General features: G+C 46.5%; 1 protein-coding gene across 6 annotated transcripts; it reads right to left on the reverse strand.

Moving 5' to 3' along the window:
- Nucleotides 1-316: 316 nt before the first annotated feature.
- LOC115189949 (bestrophin-3) lies at nt 317-16,611 on the reverse strand. 6 transcript variants are annotated; one of them, XM_029748459.1, is made up of 10 exons: nt 16,458-16,611; nt 16,031-16,195; nt 15,623-15,717; nt 13,481-13,714; nt 11,991-12,145; nt 6,010-6,087; nt 4,231-4,383; nt 3,692-3,772; nt 3,390-3,541; nt 317-1,422 (listed from the first exon to the last, which is right to left on the reverse strand). In XM_029748459.1, the coding sequence occupies exons 2-10, from the start codon at nt 16,180-16,182 to the stop codon at nt 465-467; spliced, it is 2,058 nt and encodes a 685-aa protein (XP_029604319.1). In that variant the 5' UTR covers nt 16,183-16,195; nt 16,458-16,611; the 3' UTR covers nt 317-464. The 6 variants fall into 6 exon arrangements, with proteins under 6 accessions (XP_029604319.1, XP_029604318.1, XP_029604324.1 ...); XM_029748458.1 differs by having other exon boundaries at nt 16,031-16,210; XM_029748464.1 differs by having other exon boundaries at nt 16,031-16,126; nt 16,458-16,610.
- Between the last annotated feature and the right edge of the window lie 7,805 nt (nt 16,612-24,416).

A 24,416-nucleotide genomic window follows, 5' to 3' on the forward strand; every position in this document is an offset into this window, starting at 1 on the left:
TGTCCAGCATTATCAGTGTCTGTCTGTCTAGCATTATCAGTGTCTGTCCAGCATTATCGGTGTCTGTCTGTCTAGCATGATCAGTGGCTGTCTGTCTAGCATTATCAGTGTCTGTCTGTCTAACATTATCAGTGTCTGTCTGTCTAGCATTATCAGTGTCTGTCTGTCTAGCATTATCAGTGGCTGTCTGGCATCTTTTGAGAATAATTAATGCATTTCCTTTCTACTAAAGTTAATAAATAATTGTTTTAATGCAACCAGGTGTTTTTTGTTGCATCATTTTGTGAGTGAGTACAATGATTAACATTGAACGGTGACTGAATAAATTATATTTTTATTATAAAACAAACATTTGATGTTTATTAGGGTGTCAATGAATAATGCTGGGTACACCCTTAGAGATCCTGTTAAATGACTCATATTAGGGCACAACAGGTTGATATGTGCTGTATGTCAGACTAATATTATGAGTTCTCTGATTGGGACTTGTCCTTGTTCTCTTGGCTGTCATCGGTGTTCTTCTTGTCACTCTCATGACCATTGGACTCCAGAATGTCTGTCTCTGGGACTTGCAGTGCTTCGAACTGGGCAGGCTCAGCAGGAAAGTGGAGGGCTGTGGAAGTGTTTCGGCCTCTCCTCCTCCCTAGGCCTTTAGGACTAGGCAGGCTGTGCAGGGAGCTATTTGAGCCCTGTCTGGAGAACTGGAAGGACAGCTGACGTCTCTGTGGCTTACACCAGTCTTTGGGGACGTTCCAGCTCAACTTCTTGGGCCTCGGTTGGGTACAGCTGTTGCCCTGATTCGTGTTCAGGGCCAGAGCCTCCACAATGGGGGACAGATCTACTGGAGTCACGGGGTTACTTGAGACCTGCTCATGCCCTGTCTGTTGGGAGAAGACTTCTATATGATTCAGGGGTTGTGGAGCCCCAGATAATGCCCCACACATCCCTCCATCACCCCCATAACCACTATCCCCGTGATCATCAGAAAAAGCAGGTGGACTTACCACCCACTGAGGCAGGTCTGTGAAGGACGGCGTACGGGGCTCAGTGTCCAGGGAAGAAAGAGTACTACTAACCTCCCGTAGCGTATCCAGAGGGTGGTTGGGTGAGAGGGGGTTATGGGAGTTAAAGAGGTTGGGTCTGGGGAACAGAGAGTGATCCGGTCCTGGGGGAGCCTGGTCGTCTGATCCAGGGTAGTCATGGGAGTCAGGTCTGAAGGGGAAGAAGGCCTCACTGCTGTGACGTTTGAAGGAGGGACGAGGAGGGACGAGCTCGGGGGGATCCTGGACGCTGAGAAGCCTACGCACGTGCCCCAGGACGGACCTTTGACGACCATGACGGAAGTTGTGATTGCTGTTGTGGCTGTCCTGTCTGTGAATGTCAATTTTGTCTGCCTCTCCGAACTGAAAAATGCCCGATAGACTGAAAGATAGAGGATATTACAGTGAATACATTAGACTAGATAGTATACCGCCTATGGATATTACAGTGAATATGTTAGTCTAGATAGTATACAGCTTATGGATATTACAGTGAATACGTTAGTCTAGATAGTATACAGTTTATGGATGTTACAGTGAATAATAATGGTTTTGACTAGATAGTATACAGCTTATGGATATTAGTGAATACATTAGACTAGATAGTATACAGTTTATGGATGTTACAGTGAATAATAATGGTTTTGACTAGATAGTATACAGTTTATGGATATTAGTGAATACATTAGACTAGATAGTATACAGTTTATGGATATTAGTGAATACATTAGACTAGACAGTATACAGTTTATGGATATTACAGTGAATAATAACGTTTTTGACTAGATAGTATACAGTTTATGGATATTAGTGAATACATTAGACTAGATAGTATACAGCTTATGGATATTAGTGAATACGTTAGACTAGATAGTATACAGCTTATGGATATTAGTGAATACGTTAGACTAGATAGTATACAGCTTATGGATATTAGTGAATACATTAGACTAGATAGTATACAGTTTATGGATATTTCAGTGGATAATAACGGTTTTGACTAGATAGTATACAGCTTATGGATATTAGTGAATACGTTAGACTAGATAGTATACAGCTTATGGATATTAGTGAATACGTTAGACTAGATAGTGTACAGTTTATGGATATTTCAGTGGATAATAACGTTTTTGACTAGATAGTATACAGCTTATGGATATTAGTGAATATGTTAGACTAGATAGTATACAGCTTATGGATATTAGTGAATACGTTAGACTAGATAGCATACAGCTTGTGGATATTAGTGAATACGTTAGACTAGATAGTATACAGCTTATGGATATTAGTGAATACGTTAGACTAGATAGTATACAGCTTGTGGATATTAGTGAATACGTTAGACTAGATAGTATACAGTTTATGGATATTAGTGAATACGTTAGACTAGATAGTATACAGCTTATGGATATTAGTGAATACGTTAGACTAGATAGTATACAGCTTATGGATATTAGTGAATACGTTAGACTAGATAGTATATAGCTTATGGATATTAGTGAATACGTTAGACTAGATAGTATACAGCTTATGGATATTAGTGAATACGTTAGACTAGATAGTATACAGCTTATGGATATTAGTGAATACGTTAGACTAGATAGTATACAGCTTATGGATATTAGTGAATACGTTAGACTAGATAGTATACAGCTTATGGATATTAGTGAATACGTTAGACTAGATAGTATACAGCTTATGGATATTAGTGAATACATTAGACTAGATAGTATACAGCTTATGGATATTAGTGAATACGTTAGACTAGATAGTATACAGCTTATGGATATTAGTGAATACGTTAGACTAGATAGTATACAGCTTATGGATATTAGTGAATACGTTAGACTAGATAGTATACAGCTTATGGATATTAGTGAATACGTTAGACTAGATAGTATACAGCTTATGGATATTAGTGAATACGTTTGACTAGATAGTATACAGTTTATGGATATTAGTGAATACGTTAGACTAGATAGTATACAGCTTATGGATATTAGTGAATACGTTAGACTAGATAGTATACAGCTTGTCAGAATTGACCGGAATTGACTTTTCGTAGCAGGTCAGGAAAAAAACTATGTGATTTTGGAGGTATGGCAACACGAGACTAGGAAAAGGGTTAGGGTTAGATAAAATGTGTCAATTTGACACATAAACTGTACCCTCTCTAGTCATGCCCTCTTGTCCATCTTCTCTCAGACAGATCTAGCTGAGGAGAGATGGGAGTTTTTCCAACACGTGTCCTTGCATACGTAGGACTTGAGTATACATTTGCGTGTACAACGTGTGTGTGTGTGTGTGTGTGTGTGTGTGTGTGTGTGTGTGTGTGTTGCATGTCCTCACTCCAACTCTCTGGTGGATCCGAGGAATGAGGGTATGCAGTAGTCGGCAGCAGCCAGGGTGTAGGGAGGCAGAGCGTCAGAGTCGTTCCAGTAAATGTCTTTAGTCATTGGAGGGACGTTCATGTGCATCTCATCCACAGCAATCAACGACACCTGAGACACACAGGTATTGACTGAATGATCGATTGGCACAAATTACATGTCAATCAATAATATTGGCTTGGGAAAGACATGAAAACTAGTCTGGGTTACTGTGAGGCACTTTGCAACAAATGTTTGGTTGATGGATTGATTGAAAGTAACCTGCAGATTTCTGTCGATACACCAGTTAGCCTCAAAGTCATCATCATCCTCCCCAAATGGATTAATGAGCTGCTCAGCAACCTGAAGGAGAAGGACCTCTCACATCACTGCTCATTATCCCAGAAAAATGTCTTGATAAGGAAGTGATATCAAACAACTGGCATTCATGTGACATCAGAGATTACAACATTGGTTGACAAATGAAATCCCACTAAAAACAAGGCATAGATAATCTTACTGTCAACAGAATTTGGGTTCCATACTCCCACTCCTTACAAATCCCCATTTTCATCCAATGAAATGTATTGTCAGCAGCTGTACAGACATGGTACACTGACACTGTACACTCTGTAACCCCACAGTCACTCTCACAAGACCTTCATAATAACATCACAACCCCAAATTGTTATCCACAGTGCTGTGATTTGATGACCGGGATCTAATTTCCCTGGTTGAAACCAAAAGACGAAAAGGTTTGTGGAGGACAGGACCTTGAGCCAGCTGGACTACAATAACAACTGTGTGTGTGTGTGTCGTACCTTGAGCCAGCCAGAGTAGAAAAAGAACTGTAGCATAGTGAAGATGGGAACGTAAAAGTCCTGGTCATGCCCTGGGTAACCCTGAGCTGGGTCCAAGAACTGTCTACCAATAATACAGGCAAAGATGAAGGTGTAGACGGCCAGGGTTACTACCTGGAGAGGGGAGAGAGGGAGGGGAGGAGGAGAGAGAGGGGGGAAGGAGAGGAGGGGGGGAGAGGAGAGAGGGGGAGGGATAAAGGGGGGAAGGAGAGGAGGGGGAGAGAGAAAGGGGGAGAGAGGGGGAGGGAGAGAGTGGGGAAGGAGAGGAGAGAGAGGAGAGAGGGGGAGAGAGGGGGGGAGAAGAGAGAGGGAAGGAGAGTTATGGTTCCACAGTTTGTCTTTGTAGCTATTTACAAGTATACATAAACACTTACACAATGCAAATAAACACAATGTAAATAAACACAATGTCAATAAACAGGATTTATTTGACATGTGACCATGTGACCATGTGAGTATTTTCATTGTTGGCTGAGACACTCATGGCCAAGTCATTCCATTGACGTGATTTACTGTCTGAGATTACATAGCCTCTGAAAACTGATCACGATCACGTCAATGGTTTCATTTAATTCACAGTGCTGCTGCCTGAACAGCAACAAATCAGTCTAAAAACATCACATGAAACTTTACTTTAATACATTTAGTTTTACAGGGACCTTTAGTCAACATTACTGTAAAAGCTCATTTTCAACTGCAGTCCCTGGGCAGGTCATCAGAACACTCAGAAAACAGTCAACAGATGTCACTGACTCGCCAGAGGTCACACTGGAAATTTGTTCAGACCGCAGAGAGATAGAGGGCAGCTACCCAATTAGCCAATGGCTATAGAGAACACATCCTACCCTCGGGTCCTGCTGCCCCATCCATTACTCTGAACTCTCCATTTCTCTGTAATCATCATGTGGTGTTACAGTAAGCTGCCCTGGACGTGCTCATCACAAAGGGACGGCATCTTCCCTGTCCACAGCTGGTTGGAACCGCTTGAGGGGAGGAGAGGAACACAGGGCTTATTGCCCACTAGGGGAGAGAGAGGGGAGATGGGGGAGAGAGGAGAAGAAGGCTTATTGCCCACTAGGGGAGAGAGAGGGGAGATGGAGGGAGAGAGGAGCCAAGGGCTTATTGCCCACTAGGGGAGAGAGAGGGGAGACGGGGGGAGAGAGCAGAGGGGGAGTAGGGGAGGGGAGAGAGGGGAGACAGGAGAGAGGGAGAGGGGAGACGAGAGAGAGAGGGAGTGGAGAGAGGGATTGGAGAGGGGGAGAGAAGGAAGACGGGGGAAGAGAGGGTGAGAGAGAGCAGAGGGGAGAGAGGGAAAGGGAGTGGAAAGGGAAAGGGATTGGAGAGGGGGAGAGAGGGAAGCCATCCTCTAAGGCAGGGTATCCCAAACACGGGCCAGGGGCCCCCCCTGGGTGCACATTTTGGTTTTTGGCCTAACACTACACAGCTGATTCAAATCATCAAAGCTTGATGATGAGTTGGTTATTTGAATCAGCTGTGTAGTGTTAGGGCGAAAACCAGAATGTGCACCCAGGGGGGGCCCAGGCCCATGTTTGGGAAACCCTGCTTCAGGCTACCACACTGTCACAACCACTGGGTTTTAAAGAGAACACGGAAGGACAGTGTGAGTTATAGTACATGGTATGCACAGTGGCTATTACCAGAAGATTCCCTGGGTAAGTGTGTGTGTGTGTGTGTGCGTGCGTGCGTGCGTGCGTGTGTGTGCGTACGTGCTATCCACACCTGTGTGTAGACGAGAGGAATCCCAACCCAGTCATAACCAAATAGAGTGGAGCACCAAGTCCTGAACGTGTTCATCTCCTAGAGAACCAGAGAGAGACAGAGAGAGACAGAGAGACAGAGAGACAGAGAGAGAGAGAGACAGAGACAGAGAGAGAGAGAGAGAGAGAGAGAGAGAGAGAGAGAGAGAGAGAGAGAGAGAGAGAGAGAGAGAGAGAGAGAGAGAGAGGAGAGAGAGAGAGAGAGAGAGAGAGAGAGAGAGAGAGACAGAGAGAGAGAGAGAGAGACAGAGAGAGAGACGGAGAGAGAGAGAGACAGAGCATGGGGAGTACTGAGTTTGCCTTTGCAGCACACACACACGCACACGAACACACACACACACACACACACACACACACACACACACACAGCAACATGATCCAGACCCTTTTAGGATCAAGGTAGTATTAATAGAGGAGACAGGCTCAGAGTTTAGCATAGTGTTAGTGAGGGTCAATGCAGTTCTATATCATTGCATTTCATATCTATTTCCACAAGTAAAAGAGCTGTAAACTAACTACATTTAAGTCCATGTCTATAATGTTAATCCTCATAAAGATGTCCCTATAATGAAGGAGCTGTACTTTAAGAATATTTAACTCCCAGTAAACGGTATAATGTTACTCCTCATAATACTCAGCATGCCTTGTGTTTAGCAGACAGTCTTGGACTAGTCATCTCTTCCATGACCTGTCCTCAAGGTATCCAGTACCCTGCTGGCTGTTGTTAGGATTGTATCTTTCCTTCCTGGATTCAAGGTATCCAGTAACCATGCTGGCTGTTGTTAGGATTGTATCTTTCCTTCCTGGATTCAAGGTATCCAGTAACCCTGCAGGCTGTTGTTAGGATTGTATCTTTCCTTCCTGGATTCAAGGTATCCAGTAACCCTGCTGGCTGTTGTTAGGATTGTATCTTTCCTTCCTGGATTCAAGGTATCCAGTAACCCTGCTGGCTGTTGTTAGGATTGTATCTTTCCTTCCTGGATTCAAGGTATCCAGTAACCCTGCTGGCTGTTGTTAGGATTGTATCTTTCCTTCCTGGATTCAAGGTATCCAGTAACCCTGCTGGCTGTTGTTAGGATTGTATCTTTCCTTCCTGTCCTCAAGGTATCCAGTAACCCTGCTGGCTGTTGTTAGGATTGTATCTTTCCTTCCTGGATTCAAGGTATCCAGTAACCCTGCTGGCTGTTGTTAGGATTGTATCTTTCCTTCCTGTCCTCAAGGTATCCAGTAACCCTGTTGGCTGTTGTTAGGATTGTATCTTTCCTTCCTGGATTCAAGGTATCCAGTAACCCTGCAGGCTGTTGTTAGGATTGTATCTTTCCTTCCTGGATTCAAGGTATCCAGTAACCCTGCTGGCTGTTGTTAGGATTGTATCTTTCCTTCCTGGATTCAAGGTATCCAGTAACCCTGCTGGCTGTTGTTAGGATTGTATCTTTCCTTCCTGGATTCAAGGTATCCAGTAACCCTGCAGGCTGTTGTTAGGATTGTATCTTTCCTTCCTGGATTCAAGGTATCCAGTAACCCTGCTGGCTGTTGTTAGGATTGTATCTTTCCTTCCTGGATTCAAGGTATCCAGTAACCCTGCAGGCTGTTGTTAGGATTGTATCTTTCCTTCCTGGATTCAAGGTATCCAGTAACCCTGCTGGCTGTTGTTAGGATTGTATCTTTCCTTCCTGGATTCAAGGTATCCAGTAACCCTGCAGGCTGTTGTTAGGATTGTATCTTTCCTTCCTGGATTCAAGGTATCCAGTAACCCTGCTGGCTGTTGTTAGGATTGTATCTTTCCTTCCTGGATTCAAGGTATCCAGTAACCCTGCAGGCTGTTGTTAGGATTGTATCTTTCCTTCCTGGATTCAAGGTATCCAGTAACCCTGCTGGCTGTTGTTAGGATTGTATCTTTCCTTCCTGGATTCAAGGTATCCAGTAACCCTGCTGGCTGTTGTTAGGATTGTATCTTTCCTTCCTGGATTCAAGGTATCCAGTAACCCTGCTGGCTGTTGTTAGGATTGTATCTTTCCTTCCTGGATTCAAGGTATCCAGTAACCCTGCTGGCTGTTGTTAGGATTGTATCTTTCCTTCCTGTCCTCAAGGTATCCAGTAACCCTGCTGGCTGTTGTTAGGATTGTATCTTTCTTTCCTGGATTCAAGGTATCCAGTAACCCTGCTGGCTGTTGTTAGGATTGTATCTTTCCTTCCTGTCCTCAAGGTATCCAGTAACCCTGCTGGCTGTTGTTAGGATTGTATCTTTCCTTCCTGGATTCAAGGTATCCAGTAACCCTGCAGGCTGTTGTTAGGATTGTATCTTACCTTCCTGGATTCAAGGTATCCAGTAACCCTGCTGGCTGTTGTTAGGATTGTATCTTTCCTTCCTGGATTCAAGGTATCCAGTAACCCTGCTGGCTGTTGTTAGGATTGTATCTTTCCTTCCTGGATTCAAGGTATCCAGTAACCCTGCTGGCTGTTGTTAGGATTGTATCTTTCCTTCCTGTCCTCAAGGTATCCAGTAACCCTGCTGGCTGTTGTTAGGATTGTATCTTTCCTTCCTGGATTCAAGGTATCCAGTAACCCTGCAGGCTGTTGTTAGGACTGTATCTTTCCTTCCTGGATTCAAGGTATCCAGTAACCCTGCTGGCTGTTGTTAGGATTGTATCTTTCCTTCCTGTCCTCAAGGTATCCAGTAACCCTGCTGGCTGTTGTTAGGATTGTATCTTTCCTTCCTGGATTCAAGGTATCCAGTAACCCTGCTGGCTGTTGTTAGGATTGTATCTTTCCTTCCTGGATTCAAGGTATCCAGTAACCCTGCAGGCTGTTGTTAGGATTGTATCTTTCCTTCCTGGATTCAAGGTATCCAGTAACCCTGCTGGCTGTTGTTAGGATTGTATCTTTCCTTCCTGTCCTCAAGGTATCCAGTAACCCTGTTGGCTGTTGTTAGGATTGTATCTTTCCTTCCTGGATTCAAGGTATCCAGTAACCCTGCAGGCTGTTGTTAGGATTGTATCTTTCCTTCCTGGATTCAAGGTATCCAGTAACCCTGCTGGCTGTTGTTAGGATTGTATCTTTCCTTCCTGTCCTCAAGGTATCCAGTAACCCTGCTGGCTGTTGTTAGGATTGTATCTTTCCTTCCTGGATTCAAGGTATCCAGTAACCCTGCTGGCTGTTGTTAGGATTGTATCTTTCCTTCCTGTCCTCAAGGTATCCAGTAACCCTGCTGGCTGTTGTTAGGATTGTATCTTTCCTTCCTGGATTCAAGGTATCCAGTAACCCTGCAGGCTGTTGTTAGGATTGTATCTTACCTTCCTGGATTCAAGGTATCCAGTAACCCTGCTGGCTGTTGTTAGGATTGTATCTTTCCTTCCTGGATTCAAGGTATCCAGTAACCCTGCAGGCTGTTGTTAGGACTGTATCTTTCCTTCCTCGATTCAAGGTATCCAGTAACCCTGCTGGCTGTTGTTAGGATTGTATCTTTCCTTCCTGTCCTCAAGGTATCCAGTAACCCTGCTGGCTGTTGTTAGGATTGTATCTTTCCTTCCTGGATTCAAGGTATCCAGTAACCCTGCTGGCTGTTGTTAGGATTGTATCTTGCCTTCCTGGATTCAAGGTATCCAGTAACCCTGCAGGCTGTTGTTAGGATTGTATCTTTCCTTCCTGTCCTCAAGGTATCCAGTAACCCTGTTGGCTGTTGTTAGGATTGTATCTTTCCTTCCTGGATTCAAGGTATCCAGTAACCCTGCAGGCTGTTGTTAGGATTGTATCTTTCCTTCCTGGATTCAAGGTATCCAGTAACCCTGCTGGCTGTTGTTAGGATTGTATCTTTCCTTCCTGGATTCAAGGTATCCAGTAACCCTGCTGGCTGTTGTTAGGATTGTATCTTTCCTTCCTGGATTCAAGGTATCCAGTAACCCTGCAGGCTGTTGTTAGGATTGTATCTTTCCTTCCTGGATTCAAGGTATCCAGTAACCCTGCTGGCTGTTGTTAGGATTGTATCTTTCCTTCCTGGATTCAAGGTATCCAGTAACCCTGCAGGCTGTTGTTAGGATTGTATCTTTCCTTCCTGGATTCAAGGTATCCAGTAACCCTGCTGGCTGTTGTTAGGATTGTATCTTTCCTTCCTGGATTCAAGGTATCCAGTAACCCTGCAGGCTGTTGTTAGGATTGTATCTTTCCTTCCTGGATTCAAGGTATCCAGTAACCCTGCTGGCTGTTGTTAGGATTGTATCTTTCCTTCCTGGATTCAATGTATCCAGTAACCCTGCAGGCTGTTGTTAGGATTGTATCTTTCCTTCCTGGATTCAAGGTATCCAGTAACCCTGCTGGCTGTTGTTAGGATTGTATCTTTCCTTCCTGGATTCAAGGTATCCAGTAACCCTGCTGGCTGTTGTTAGGATTGTATCTTTCCTTCCTGGATTCAAGGTATCCAGTAACCCTGCTGGCTGTTGTTAGGATTGTATCTTTCCTTCCTGTCCTCAAGGTATCCAGTAACCCTGCTGGCTGTTGTTAGGATTGTATCTTTCCTTCCTGGATTCAAGGTATCCAGTAACCCTGCTGGCTGTTGTTAGGATTGTATCTTTCCTTCCTGTCCTCAAGGTATCCAGTAACCCTGCTGGCTGTTGTTAGGATTGTATCTTTCCTTCCTGGATTCAAGGTATCCAGTAACCCTGCAGGCTGTTGTTAGGATTGTATCTCACCTTCCTGGATTCAAGGTATCCAGTAACCCTGCTGGCTGTTGTTAGGATTGTATCTTTCCTTCCTGGATTCAAGGTATCCAGTAACCCTGCTGGCTGTTGTTAGGATTGTATCTTACCTTCCTGGATTCAAGGTATCCAGTAACCCTGCTGGCTGTTGTTAGGATTGTATCTTTCCTTCCTGTCCTCAAGGTATCCAGTAACCCTGCTGGCTGTTGTTAGGATTGTATCTTTCCTTCCTGGATTCAAGGTATCCAGTAACCCTGCAGGCTGTTGTTAGGATTGTATCTTTCCTTCCTGGATTCAAGGTATCCAGTAACCCTGCTGGCTGTTGTTAGGATTGTATCTTTCCTTCCTGGATTCAAGGTATCCAGTAACCCTGCTGGCTGTTGTTAGGATTGTATCTTTCCTTCCTGGATTCAAGGTATCCAGTAACCCTGCTGGCTGTTGTTAGGATTGTATCTTTCCTTCCTGGATTCAAGGTATCCAGTAACCCTGCTGGCTGTTGTTAGGATTGTATCTTTCCTTCCTGGATTCAAGGTATCCAGTAACCCTGTTGGCTGTTGTTAGGATTGTATCTTTCCTTCCTGGATTCAAGGTATCCAGTAACCCTGCTGGCTGTTGTTAGGATTGTATCTTTCCTTCCTGGATTCAAGGTATCCAGTAACCCTGCTGGCTGTTGTTAGGATTGTATCTTTCCTTCCTGGATTCAAGGTATCCAGTAACCCTGCAGGCTGTTGTTAGGATTGTATCTTTCCTTCCTGTCCTCAAGGTATCCAGTAACCCTGCTGGCTGTTGTTAGGATTGTATCTTTCCTTCCTGGATTCAAGGTATCCAGTAACCCTGCTGGCTGTTGTTAGGATTGTATCTTTCCTTCCTGTCCTCAAGGTATCCAGTAACCCTGCTGGCTGTTGTTAGGATTGTATCTTTCCTTCCTGGATTCAAGGTATCCAGTAACCCTGCAGGCTGTTGTTAGGATTGTATCTTTCCTTCCTGTCCTCAAGGTATCCCGTAACCCATCAGAGCTAAAATGGAGTCAATCTCCTCTATTTAGAGTGGGATTAGACTCTGTGTTTCCTCTGTTTACTGGTATATCTCTGCTTTGCTCAGCTTACTGCCATACACATATTGAGGATGGTCTGAAGGTCCACGCGGTCCAGGCTACAACCTCTGCAGGATTCAGAGCCAAAATGTCTCCTCTGTATCCTGTGGCAGGTATACTTTATCTATCTATGCCTGTTCAAGCTACTGCCATACTCACGTTAAGGATGGTCTGCAGGTCCACGCTGTCCTTTATGCGCCCCTCCGTCCTAGCCCTTGACGCCATGTTAGAAAACCACACCACAGGGATCCAGTACTTCAGGTGGGGAGACTTGACAGCATCAAAGATCTTCCTCTCTTCTGGAGTCATGAAGCCTGCAGGGAGGAGGAGAAGGAGGAGGAGGGGGATGAGGAGGAGAAGGAGGAGGAAGAGGGGGAGGAAGAGGAGAAGGAAGAGGGGGAGGAAGATGATGAGGAAGATGATGAGGAAGAGGAGGGGAAGAAGGGGGAAGAGGAGGAGGAGGGGGAGGAGGTGGAGGATGAGGAGTGGAAGGAGGAGTAAGGGGAGGAGGAGGAAGAGGAGAAGGAGGAGGGTAGGGGGAGGATGAGGCATGGATACAGCAGCACTAGGGCAATACTAGTGGTTAGAGGAAACAAGGCTTTTAGTAGGTCTAATTCAATCACTGAATCCTAATGATTTGGCTGATCCTGGGTAGTCCAACGAAACTGAAGAAGGAAGTGAAAAGATGGTCCTAGAAGATCCAGTTACAGATCCTTGTTTAACTTTCACATGTCACGCATCCTGTTTACCAATAAAACATTTATGGAAGCATCTCCCGAGTGGCTCAGTGGTCTAAGGTGTGTGCCACAACAGATCCTGGTTCGAGGCCAGGCTCTGTCGCAGCCGGCCGTGACTGGGAGACCCATGGGGCGGTGCACATTTGGCAGCGTCGTTTGGGTTAGGGGAGGGTTTGGCCCGCAGGGATGTTCTTGTCCCATTGCGGTCTAGTGACTCCTGTGGCGGGCCAGATGCAATGCACGCTGACACGGTCGCCAGGTGTACGGTGTTTCCTCTGACACATTGGTGCAGCTGGCTTCCTGGTTAAGTGAGAATTGTGTCAAGAAGCAGTGCGGCTTGGTTGGGTTGTGTTTCGGAGGACACGCGGCTCTCGACCTTCACCTCTCCCGAGTCCCCACGGGAGTTGCAGCAATGAGACAAGACTGTAACTACCAATTGGAAATTGGGGAGAAATTGGAGAGAAAAAGGGATAAAAGTAAAACGATGTACTGAAGGTTGAGTGAACTCTCTTGATCTGAACCTGACCTACTGAAGGTTGAGAGAACACTTGATCTGAACCAAACCTACTGAAGGTTGAGAGAACATTTGATCTGAACCAAACCTACTGAAGGTTGAGAGAACACTTGATCTGAACCAAACCTACTGAAGGTTGAGAGAACATTTGATCTGAACCAAACCTACTGAAGGTTGAGAGAACACTCTTGACCTGAACCAAACCTGTAAACCAAACCTTGTCGACCTTTGACCCCACCTATTTGTATTCTATTGGGGCCAGGTAAGGCCAAGCGCATGTCATTGAGGTACCTGCTTCCACTACTTGGTCCATGACGTTATGTACAGCATCTATCTGTCAAAATGAGTTTCCCCTGACCCCATCTATTTGCATTCCGTTATCCCCTTGGGGGTCGTACCTGCCTCCACCACATGCTCCATGGTGGGGAATCTCTTACAGACGGCGGTGCTGACGGAGCGGAAGATGAGCAGTGAGGTGAGGTTGACGTAGCGCATCAGCGTGCGTCTGAGGAGGCGGCCCTGCTCGTCATGGCCGTGAACACAGCTAGAGACCAGGAACATGAGGCGATCGGGCCAAGGCAGATTCACAAACTGGTTCCACCAGCGGTTGACCACCAGGGTCACATAGAAACCTGCAGGGAGGAAGAAGATGAGAATAGGAGGAGATATCAACATCATCTACACCAGGGCTCTACATCCTTCCTGTAGGTTTTAACTCCAACCCTGTTCCTGGAGAGATACCCTCCTGTAGGTTTTAACTCCAACCCTGTTCCTGGAGAGATACCTTCCTGTAGTTTTTAACTCAAACCCTGTTCCTGGAGAGATACCCTCCTGTAGGTTTTAACTCCAACCCTGTTCCTGGAGATCTACTGACCTGTAGGTTTTAACTCCAACCCTGTTCCTGGAGAGATACCTTCCTGTAGTTTTTAACTCCAACCCTGTTCCTGGAGAGATACCCTCCTGTAGGGTTTAACTCCAACCCTGTTCCTGGAGATCTACTGTCCTGTAGGTTTTAACTCCAACCCTGTTCCTGGAGAGATACCTTCCTGTAGTTTTTAACTCCAACCCTGTTCCTGGAGAGATACCTTCCTGTAGGTTTTAACTCCAACCCTGTTCCTGGAGAGATACCTTCCTGTAGTTTTTAACTCAAACCCTGTTCCTGGAGAGATACCTTCCTGTAGTTTTTAACTCCAACCCTGTTCCTGGAGATCTACTGTCCTGTAGGTTTTAACTCCAACCCTGTTCCTGGAGAGATACCTTCCTGTAGTTTTTAACTCAAACCCTGTTCCTGGAGAGATACCCTCCAGTAGGTTTTAACTCCAACCCTGTTCCTGGAGAGCTACCTTCCTGTAGGGTTTAACTCCAACCCTGTTCCTGGAGAGATACCTTCCTGTAGTTTTTAACTCCAACCCTGTTCCTGGAGAGATACCTTCCTGTAGGGTTTAACTCTAACCCTGTTCCTGGAGAGATACCTTCCTGTAGGTTTTAACTCCAACCCTGTTCCTAGAGTTAAAACCTCCAGGACGGTAATCTCTCCAGGAACAGGGTTGGAAATCCCTGGTCTACAGTAAGTCTAAACAGTATTTTGTCAGGTATGACTACAGTAGCAACCAAGGATGAGGTTTGGGTTGAGAAGGGCTGCTACCGAAATGACATTGAATTTCCTACATAGTGCAGTACTCTTCAGGCTACTTTTGATCCTCAAGCTCAAAACAGAGAATTGACCCCTAGATCATTGTCTAGGGCAACTTCATCCCAGTCAATATCAACATTTTATTGACAAAGTGAGATACGTAAATGTCATGAAAGCCACTTTGTGCCATTCACACAGAAGCACAACATTATTAAGCGACAATCTGATATGCCATGCAAAGCACTCTAGCACCCAAGCAAACCAACAAACCCAACAATATCCCACTTTCCCTGCTTTGGTCCGACTACTAATGATTTCCTTCCATTAACTCAATCACCAGTTCATTTCCCCACTGGAATCAGTGTCTGTCTGAGAGCTTCTGTTATGTAAGGAGTGAAAAATCACTATCATTAGTTTGTTGCCTGGCACTATTGAGGATTAGTTGGGTTAATTTGGTTGGATAGTAGCAAGCAGGTCAGACAGTTAACGCAGTGTGTTTGTGTGTGTGGTGATCGAGAAAGTATTGCACTGTTGTCATTCTGTTTTTAGGTGGCTGATACACATTTGCCCGACGACTCAAACTGAATTGTTCCGCTGCTCCTCTGTTCGCTCCATTACCGCGGAGAAGAAACCAACATCTGTGGGCGTGGCGTAGCGTTTGGCTGGAGCAAAGAGTTTGGGTCGCCAGGCAAGCTACACATGGGGTTGTGGATGAGGTGAATTTCCCACTTAAATTGTAAAGCACTTTCAGCACATCTGGAAAGCACCTATACAGTATTCAGGTAGAAACAGGCATTCTCATCTCAGCACAGCGCTAGTAGCTCGTAGGGTTAATAGGCTGTGAGCTGCTATAAACTACTCAGCAAGCATGCGCTGATATCAACCAGCGCTGGTTGTACTGACTTACCAAGCACAAACGTGACTGGAATCTGTTCTGCATACTTGTTACAGTGAAGAGCCAACTTTTCAAAGAAACGCTTTTCAGGGTCTGAGAGAGCAAGTCTAGATAGATAGATGTGTTAATTAATTAAGTAACATTATAGATTTGTTCGCATGCAGTTATTGATATATCACAGCGATACAAATCAATTACAGACCCATCATGCAAAGTCAAATCAAAGGCTCATATGACACCTTCATTTGTATTCACAGTTATAAACAGATTAAAATCAGATAATAGATAATGTTATAGACTATACATACACACATAACATAACAATTATATTAGACATATTTCATATCACCGAGGACTTGTATTCGTGACAACACTAATGTGTTTAAGGAGAAACCCTTAATAGCTTAATATTATTCCTACCTGTAAACGAGGCTCACCAAGGTATATAACAGTACAAAGACTATAAACTCCCGATAAAGCAGTTTATAGATGCTGCCTCTCCATCGCAGTAGAAGTCTATGGAAACCGAAGAACGTGGCGTTGGCGACTTTACTGGAATACGTCACCGTCATCTTCCTTCAATCACTGCAGAAAAACTACCTAGTCACCCAATTTACACTTAGTTGACAGACACTCCCTTGTCCTTTCCGGTTGTGAATGTAGCTGACTTTAAATGATATCTAAAAGAATAGTTCTGCAGTAAACTACTCTCTCAAGGCAAGCTGTCATGCACAATAATAACCAGTCAAACCACAAAATAACCATTATTTCCATGTTACATGCCCACAGTAGATAAGAAATAACGTTATTAAAAACAATAATAAAAGTAGACATTTTCCACACATACCTTTTGTACCAAATCTAAATCACATTGCTTGTTGTTCCTTTAGGTGTAATATAGTGTATTCCTGAACCGTGAGTCAAGATTGAGCAATCATCAGGTGACCGCCCCGGCCACATTTAGCTGGTTGTCTGTCTGTGTCTGTCTGTCAGTCCAGCTGCCAGTGCGCTCCTGGCTATGGCTGTCTGGGCAAGATGCGCACCATGTCATGGCGGTGGGATAAGATGCGCACTATGTCATGGCGGTGGAATAAGATGCGCACCATGTCATGGCGGTGGAATAAGATGCGCTCTATGTCATGGCGGTGGAATAAGATGCGCACCATGTCATGGCGGTGGGATAAGATGCGCACTATGTCATGGCGGTGGGATAAGATGCGCACTATGTCATGGCGGTGGAATAAGATGCGCACTATGTCATGGCGGTGGAATAAGATGCGCACCATGTCATGGCGGTGGAATAAGATGCGCACCATGTCATGGCGGTGGAATAAGATGCGCACCATGTCATGGCGGTGGAATAAGATGTGCACTATGTCATGGCGGTGGAATAAGATGCGCACCATGTCATGGCGGTGGAATAAGATGCGCACCATGTCATGGCGGTGGAATAAGATGCGCTCTATGTCATGGCGGTGGAATAAGATGCGCACTATGTCATGGCGGTGGGATAAGATGCGCACTATGTCATGGCGGTGGAATAAGATGCGCACTATGTCATGGCGGTGGAATAAGATGCGCACCATGTCATGGCGGTGGAATAAGATGCGCACTATGTCATGGCGGTGGAATAAGATGCGCACTATGTCATGGCGGTGGAATAAGATGCGCACTATGTCATGGCGGTGGAATAAACACATCATGTTCTGCTGATGTAGATAGAGACTATATTTATCCCTGCTACAACATGCCTATACAGCCTACCAGCTTTAAACAAAGTAATCAATGGAAACATCTTTGGGATATAATATTTATTGGAATATTATTATTATTATTATATAGATATATTTGTACACATTTTTATAGAAAAAGCCTCATAAATATTTGGTTTATAGTAGTGCATATGAATGCAGGACTTCAGATGCATTGTAGAAATTGAAATGTCAAAGACTTATTATCGTTGTTTATTACTTTCTCGAATCTATCTCATCCTTTGTTGCATTATTCACACGCTATCAAATATCACTCACAACATGAGATCTGAAAACTGTATCCAACGGACGGCGCTGTTGTACAAATTATCATGGCAAACAATAAAGCACAATCACAGAAATGCATGGAAGTTGCAGCGATGGGACAAGTCTGTAACTACCAATTGGATTTCACGAAATTGGGGAGAAAAAGGGATAATTTTTTTTTTTAAATAACAAATTAAATGCATGCATTTATCTGGTAGAACATGCTCCCATCTATGATCAATAGATTAGCCTGCTAGGACCTAATAGACGATCAATAGGCCTCTATTGGCTAATCGATATAGAGATCTTACATCACATCAGAAGGAAACTCACATTTCATTGTGAACTATAGAACTATTGGCGCATGCATTGCATACAATATCATAATCAAACAGTCGGATACAGTGTTGCAACTTGTACATTTAGATACAATGTCGCGATCACAGTTTTGTATTATCTATCGTCTGCTGCCATGAAAGGTTAACATGAGATGTGATACCGGTTTTGCGCATGCGCCACTGTGAGGTTGTCGGTTCACTTCTCGTCGGTGCTCCGTTCCCACCCAACCAGCGGAGAAGAAAAGAGCAGGTGAGAGGATGGTCGGATGCTGCTGGCGCTACTAAACCGATGATATTCAGCAAACAGACACTTCATGCGCGGCGAAACGGGAGGTTACTGGCGACAGGTAGCGAGAGCACGTCGTGACAGTTGTGTTTATGCGCGGTGGTCACTTTCCGGAGTGTTTTATTCGGCATAGACAGCAGGCGTCGAGAGAGGGGTGAGTTGACAGCTAGCATACTGTAGCAAGGCTAGCTAAAGCGCTAGCCAGCTGGCTGGCTGACTAGCTGTCTTGCTGGTTTCATCGTCTTAAACAACGATATAGTCCAAGGTCATTGTGCATAGAGTTGTATGTTTTATAACATTTTTAAATCAGTGGTATTTATTGGGCATACATTTTAAAGTGAGAAATTAGAGTCTCAGCGTAATTCCTTTACCATGGAATTGCCCACTTGCGATGCATCGGAGTATTAGCACATCAATTTGACAGCAATAGCTAGCTTTAATTCATTATCTATTATGCATTTCATTGAACAGTTTTTGGCAACAGACACACTAGTTTTAACACTCCTCCACATATGCATAAATTACAATCAGTCCATGTCTGTTAAAGAGACGCATTCTGAATATTCTAAGGTTTTATGTTTCTGAACATTATATAATTCAATGCAGCTGTGGAACATGGATGGTTTGGAGCAAAAGTGTGTTTTGTTAGCCACATCTCTCACCGTCCCTCATAGGCCTACAGACGGTGGTGAGGTGGGTATGAGGAGAGGAGTTGGGAGGAGGAAGGGTTGAAAGGAGAGCTGGGAATCCCTGATACAGTGAATTGATGCCCTGCGTAGGTCAGGTCAGGCAGTGTGCTGAACGGATGTATGTTTACTGATGTTAGTTTTACAACTAAAACCAAATCAATTGAAATGTATTGGTCCCATACCCAGTGAACAGCAGTTGTAAAAGGTGCAGTGAAGTGCTTGTGTGCTAGTTCCCTCAACATTACACAACATGAATCAATAATAACAATGGAAAGACTGGTGAAACATAACAAGTAGTAGAAGAGGTAGCCTTTACCAGTGTAAAGGCAACATTAGACTGTCTAATACAACTCTCTCTCTCTCTGTGTGTGTGTGTGTGTGTGTGTGTGTGTGTGTGTGTGTGTGTGTGTGTGTGTGTGTGCGTGTGTGTGTGTAAGGGTTGGATGTGTGGGTAGTCAGTGCATATAGTCTCTAAGGTGCATATAGTCTCTAAGGTGCATATAGTCTCTAAGGTGCATATAGTCTCTAAGGTGCATATAGTCTCTAAGGTGCATATAGTCTCTAAGGTGCATATAGTCTCTAAGGTGCATATAGTCTCTAAGGTGCATATAGTCTCTAAGGTGCATATAGTCTCTAAGGTGCATATAGTCTCTAAGGTGCATATAGTCTCTAAGGTGCATATAGTCTCTCCGGTGCAGGTCTGCGCAGGAAGACAGCTAGGTTGAGCTATTCAGCAGTCTGATGGCCTGGTGGTAGAAACTGTCTCAGTGTCTGTTGTGCTGAGACCCGATACTCCACTACCTCTTGCCAGATGGTAACAGAGTGAACAGTCCGTGGTTTGGGTGACTGGGGTCCTTGAGGATCTTTCGTGCCTTCCTCAGACCCTGCCTGGTGTAGATGTCCTGGAGGGCAGGGAGCTCGCCCCCACTGGGCCCAATTCCTTCAGGCGCCTGAGGTTGAAGAGGTGCTGCTGCGGTGTGATTGGGCCATGTCAGGTCCTCAGTGATGTGCACGCCGGGGGAACATGAACCTTTTCACCCTCTCCACTGCAGTCCTGTCTCCATCCTGTTTCCTGTAGTCCAGCATCAGCTCCTTTGTTTTGCTGACGTTGAGGGAACGTGGACTCTGCGTTCCCTCATATGGTTCATTCATATGAAATGCCATAAATACATCCATTTGTAGATGTGTTTGGTTGTCAGCTCTATGCACGGTGTTAGCCCTGCCATCACCACAACTAAAACAGAGACAAGAAGGCCTATTGTTCTGAAGACCCCTCTGTTTATCTGGCTTTACGTTAGATAAACCATGTCCTGCTGATCTGTTTATACTGCACAGTGGGAGTTACAGAGAGGAGCTCAAACAGGGCTGTGGCACAGTGGGAGTTACAGAGAGGGGCTCAAACAGGGCTGTGGTACAGTGGGAGTTACAGAGAGGGGCTCAAACAGGGCTGTGGCACAGTGGGAGTTACAGAGAGGGGCTCAAACAGGGCTGTGGTACAGTGGGAATTACAGAGAGGGGTTCAAACAGGGCTGTGGTACAGTGGGAGTTACAGAGAGGGGCTCAACTAGGGCTGTGGTACAGTGGGAGTTACAGAGAGGGGTTCAAACAGGGCTGTGGTACAGTGGGAGTTACAGAGAGGGGCTCAACTAGGGCTGTGGCACAGTGGGAGTTACAGAGAGGGGTTCAAACAGGGCTGTGGTACAGTGGGAGTTACAGAGAGGGGCTCAAACAGGGCTGTGGTACAGTGGGAGTTACAGAGAGGGGCTCAAACAGGGCTGTGGTACAGTGGGAGTTACAGAGAGGGGCTCAAACAGGGCTGTGGTACAGTGGGAGTTACAGAGAGGGGCTCAAACAGGGCTGTGGCACAGTGGGAGTTACAGAGAGGGGCTCAACCTGGGCTGTGGTACAGTGGGAGTTACAGAGAGGGGCTCAACTAGGGCTGTGGTACAGTGGGAGTTACAGAGAGGGGTTCAAACAGGGCTGTGGTACAGTGGGAATTACAGAGAGGGGTTCAAACAGGGCTGTGGTACAGTGGGAGTTACAGAGATGGGCTCAAACAGGGCTGCGGTACAGTGGGAATTACAGAGAGGGGTTCAAACAGGGCTGTGGTACAGTGGGAATTACAGAGAGGGGTTCAAACAGGGCTGTGGTACAGTGGGAGTTACAGAGAGGGGTTCAAACAGGGCTGTGGTACAGTGGGAGTTACAGAGAGGGGCTCAACTAGGGCTGTGGTACAGTGGGAGTTACAGAGAGGGGCTCAAACAGGGCTGTGGTACAGTGGGAGTTACAGAGAGGGGCTCAAACAGGGCTGTGGTACAGTGGGAGTTACAGAGAGGGGCTCAAACAGGGCTGTGGTACAGTGGGAGTTACAGAGAGGGGCTCAACTTGGGCTGTGGTACAGTGGGAGTTACAGAGAGGGGCTCAAACAGGGCTGTGGTACAGTGGGAGTTACAGAGAGGGGCTCAAACAGGGCTGCGGTACAGTGGGAATTACAGAGAGGGGTTCAAACAGGGCTGTGGTACAGTGGGAATTACAGAGAGGGGTTCAAACAGGGCTGTGGTACAGTGGGAGTTACAGAGAGGGGTTCAAACAGGGCTGTGGTACAGTGGGAGTTACAGAGAGGGGCTCAACTAGGGCTGTGGTACAGTGGGAGTTACAGAGAGGGGCTCAAACAGGGCTGTGGTACAGTGGGAGTTACAGAGAGGGGTTCAAACAGGGCTGTGGTACAGTGGGAATTACAGAGAGGGGTTCAAACAGGGCTGTGGTACAGTGGGAGTTACAGAGATGGGCTCAAACAGGGCTGCGGTACAGTGGGAATTACAGAGAGGGGTTCAAACAGGGCTGTGGTACAGTGGGAGTTACAGAGAGGGGTTCAAACAGGGCTGTGGTACAGTGGGAGTTACAGAGAGGGGTTCAAACAGGGCTGTGGTACAGTGGGAGTTACAGAGAGGGGCTCAACTAGGGCTGTGGTACAGTGGGAGTTACAGAGAGGGGCTCAAACAGGGCTGTGGTACAGTGGGAGTTACAGAGAGGGGCTCAAACAGGGCTGTGGTACAGTGGGAGTTACAGAGAGGGGCTCAAACAGGGCTGTGGTACAGTGGGAGTTACAGAGAGGGGCTCAACTTGGGCTGTGGTACAGTGGGAGTTACAGAGAGGGGCTCAAACAGGGCTGTGGTACAGTGGGAGTTACAGAGAGGGGCTCAAACAGGGCTGTGGTACAGTGGGAGTTACAGAGAGGGGTTCAAACAGGGCTGTGGTACAGTGGGAGTTACAGAGAGGGGCTCAAACAGGGCTGTGGTACAGTGGGAGTTACAGAGAGGGGCTCAAACAGGGCTGTGGTACAGTGGGAGTTACAGAGAGGGGCTCAAACAGGGCTGTGGTACAGTGGGAGTTACAGAGAGGGGCTCAAACAGGGCTGCGGTACAGTGGGAATTACAGAGAGGGGTTCAAACAGGGCTGTGGTACAGTGGGAATTACAGAGAGGGGTTCAAACAGGGCTGTGGTACAGTGGGAGTTACAGAGAGGGGTTCAAACAGGGCTGTGGTACAGTGGGAGTTACAGAGAGGGGCTCAACTAGGGCTGTGGTACATTGGGAGTTACAGAGAGGGGCTCAAACAGGGCTGTGGTACAGTGGGAGTTACAGAGAGGGGCTCAAACAGGGCTGTGGTACAGTGGGAGTTACAGAGAGGGGCTCAACAGGGCTGTGGTACAGTGGGAGTTACAGAGAGGGGCTCAACTTGGGCTGTGGTACAGTGGGAGTTACAGAGAGGGGCTCAAACAGGGCTGTGGTACAGTGGGAGTTACAGAGAGGGGCTCAAACAGGGCTGTGGTACAGTGGGAGTTACAGAGAGGGGCTCAAACAGGGCTGTGGTACAGTGGGAGTTACAGAGAGGGGGCTCAAACAGGGCTGTGGTACAGTGGGAGTTACAGAGAGGGGCTCAAACAGGGCTGTGGTACAGTGGAGTTACAGAGAGGGGCTCAAACAGGGCTGTGGTTACAGTGGGAGTTACAGAGAGGGGCTCAACTTGGGCTGTGGTACAGTGGGAGTTACAGAGAGGGGCTCAAACAGGGCTGTGGTACAGTGGGAGTTACAGAGAGGGGCTCAAACAGGGCTGTGGTACAGTGGGAGTTACAGAGAGGGGTTCAAACAGGGCTGTGGTACAGTGGGAGTTACAGAGAGGGGCTCAAACAGGGCTGTGGCACAGTGGGAGTTACAGAGAGGGGCTCAACTTGGGCTGTGGTACAGTGGGAGTTACAGAGAGGGCTCAACTAGGGCTGTGGCACAGTGGGAGTTACAGAGAGGGGCTCAAACAGGACTGTGGCACAGTGGGAGTTACAGAGAGGGGCTCAAACAGGGCTGTGGTACAGTGGGAGTTACAGAGAGGGGCTCAACTTGGGCTGTGGTACAGTGGGAGTTACAGAGAGGGGCTCAAACAGGGCTGTGGTACAGTGGGAGTTACAGAGAGGGGCTCAAACAGGGCTGTGGTACAGTGGGAGTTACAGAGAGGGGCTCAACAGGGCTGTGGTACAGTGGGAGTTACAGAGAGGGCTCAAACAGGGCTGTGGTACAGTGGGAGTTACAGAGAGGGGCTCAAACAGGGCTGTGGTACAGTGGGAGTTACAGAGAGGGGCTCAAACAGGGCTGTGGTACAGTGGGAGTTACAGAGAGGGGCTCAACTTGGGCTGTGGTACAGTGGGAGTTACAGAGGGGCTCAAACAGGGCTGTGGTACAGTGGGAGTTACAGAGAGGGGCTCAAACAGGGCTGTGGTACAGTGGGAGTTACAGAGAGGGGCTCAAACAGGGCTGTGGTACAGTGGGAGTTACAGAGAGGGGCTCAAACAGGGCTGTGGTACAGTGGGAGTTACAGAGAGGGGCTCAAACAGGGCTGTTGGTACAGTGGGAGTTACAGAGAGGGGCTCAAACAGGGCTGTGGCACTGGGAGTTACAGAGAGGGGCTCAACTTGGGCTGTGGGTACAGTGGGAGTTACAGAGAGGGGCTCAACTAGGGCTGTGGCACAGTGGGAATTACAGAGAGGGGTTCAAACAGGGCTGTGGTACAGTGGGAGTTACAGAGAGGGGTTCAAACAGGGCTGTGGTACAGTGGGAATTACAGAGAGGGGTTCAAACAGGGCTGTGGTACAGTGGAGTTACAGAGAGGGGTTCAAACAGGGCTGTGGTACAGTGGGAGTTACAGAGAGGGGTTCAAACAGGGCTGTGGTACAGTGGGAGTTACAGAGAGGGGTTCAAACAGGGCTGTGGTACAGTGGGAGTTACAGAGAGGGGCTCAAACAGGGCTGTGGTACAGTGGGAATTACAGAGAGGGGTTCAAACAGGGCTGTGGTACAGTGGGAATTACAGAGAGGGGTTCAAACAGGGCTGTGGTACAGTGGGAGTTACAGAGAGGGGTTCAAACAGGGCTGTGGTACAGTGGGAATTACAGAGAGGGGTTCAAACAGGGCTGTGGTACAGTGGGA

The sequence above is a fragment of the Salmo trutta genome, unplaced genomic scaffold, assembly GCF_901001165.1.
Source record: "Salmo trutta unplaced genomic scaffold, fSalTru1.1, whole genome shotgun sequence".
Lineage (NCBI taxonomy): Eukaryota > Metazoa > Chordata > Actinopteri > Salmoniformes > Salmonidae > Salmo > Salmo trutta.

Excerpts from the sequence above, each read along its gene's own strand:
- LOC115189949 (XM_029748459.1), bottom strand. The coding sequence starts at position 16,182 with ATGACGGTGACGTATTCCAGTAAAGTCGCCAACGCCACGTTCTTCGGT. Across the intron at positions 12,146-13,480 it reads GGAGCATGTGGTGGAGGCAG|GCTTCATGACTCCAGAAGAG; the intron begins GTACGACCCCCA and ends TCCTCCCTGCAG. Across the intron at positions 3,542-3,691 it reads GTATCGACAGAAATCTGCAG|GTGTCGTTGATTGCTGTGGA; the intron begins GTTACTTTCAAT and ends TGTGTGTCTCAG.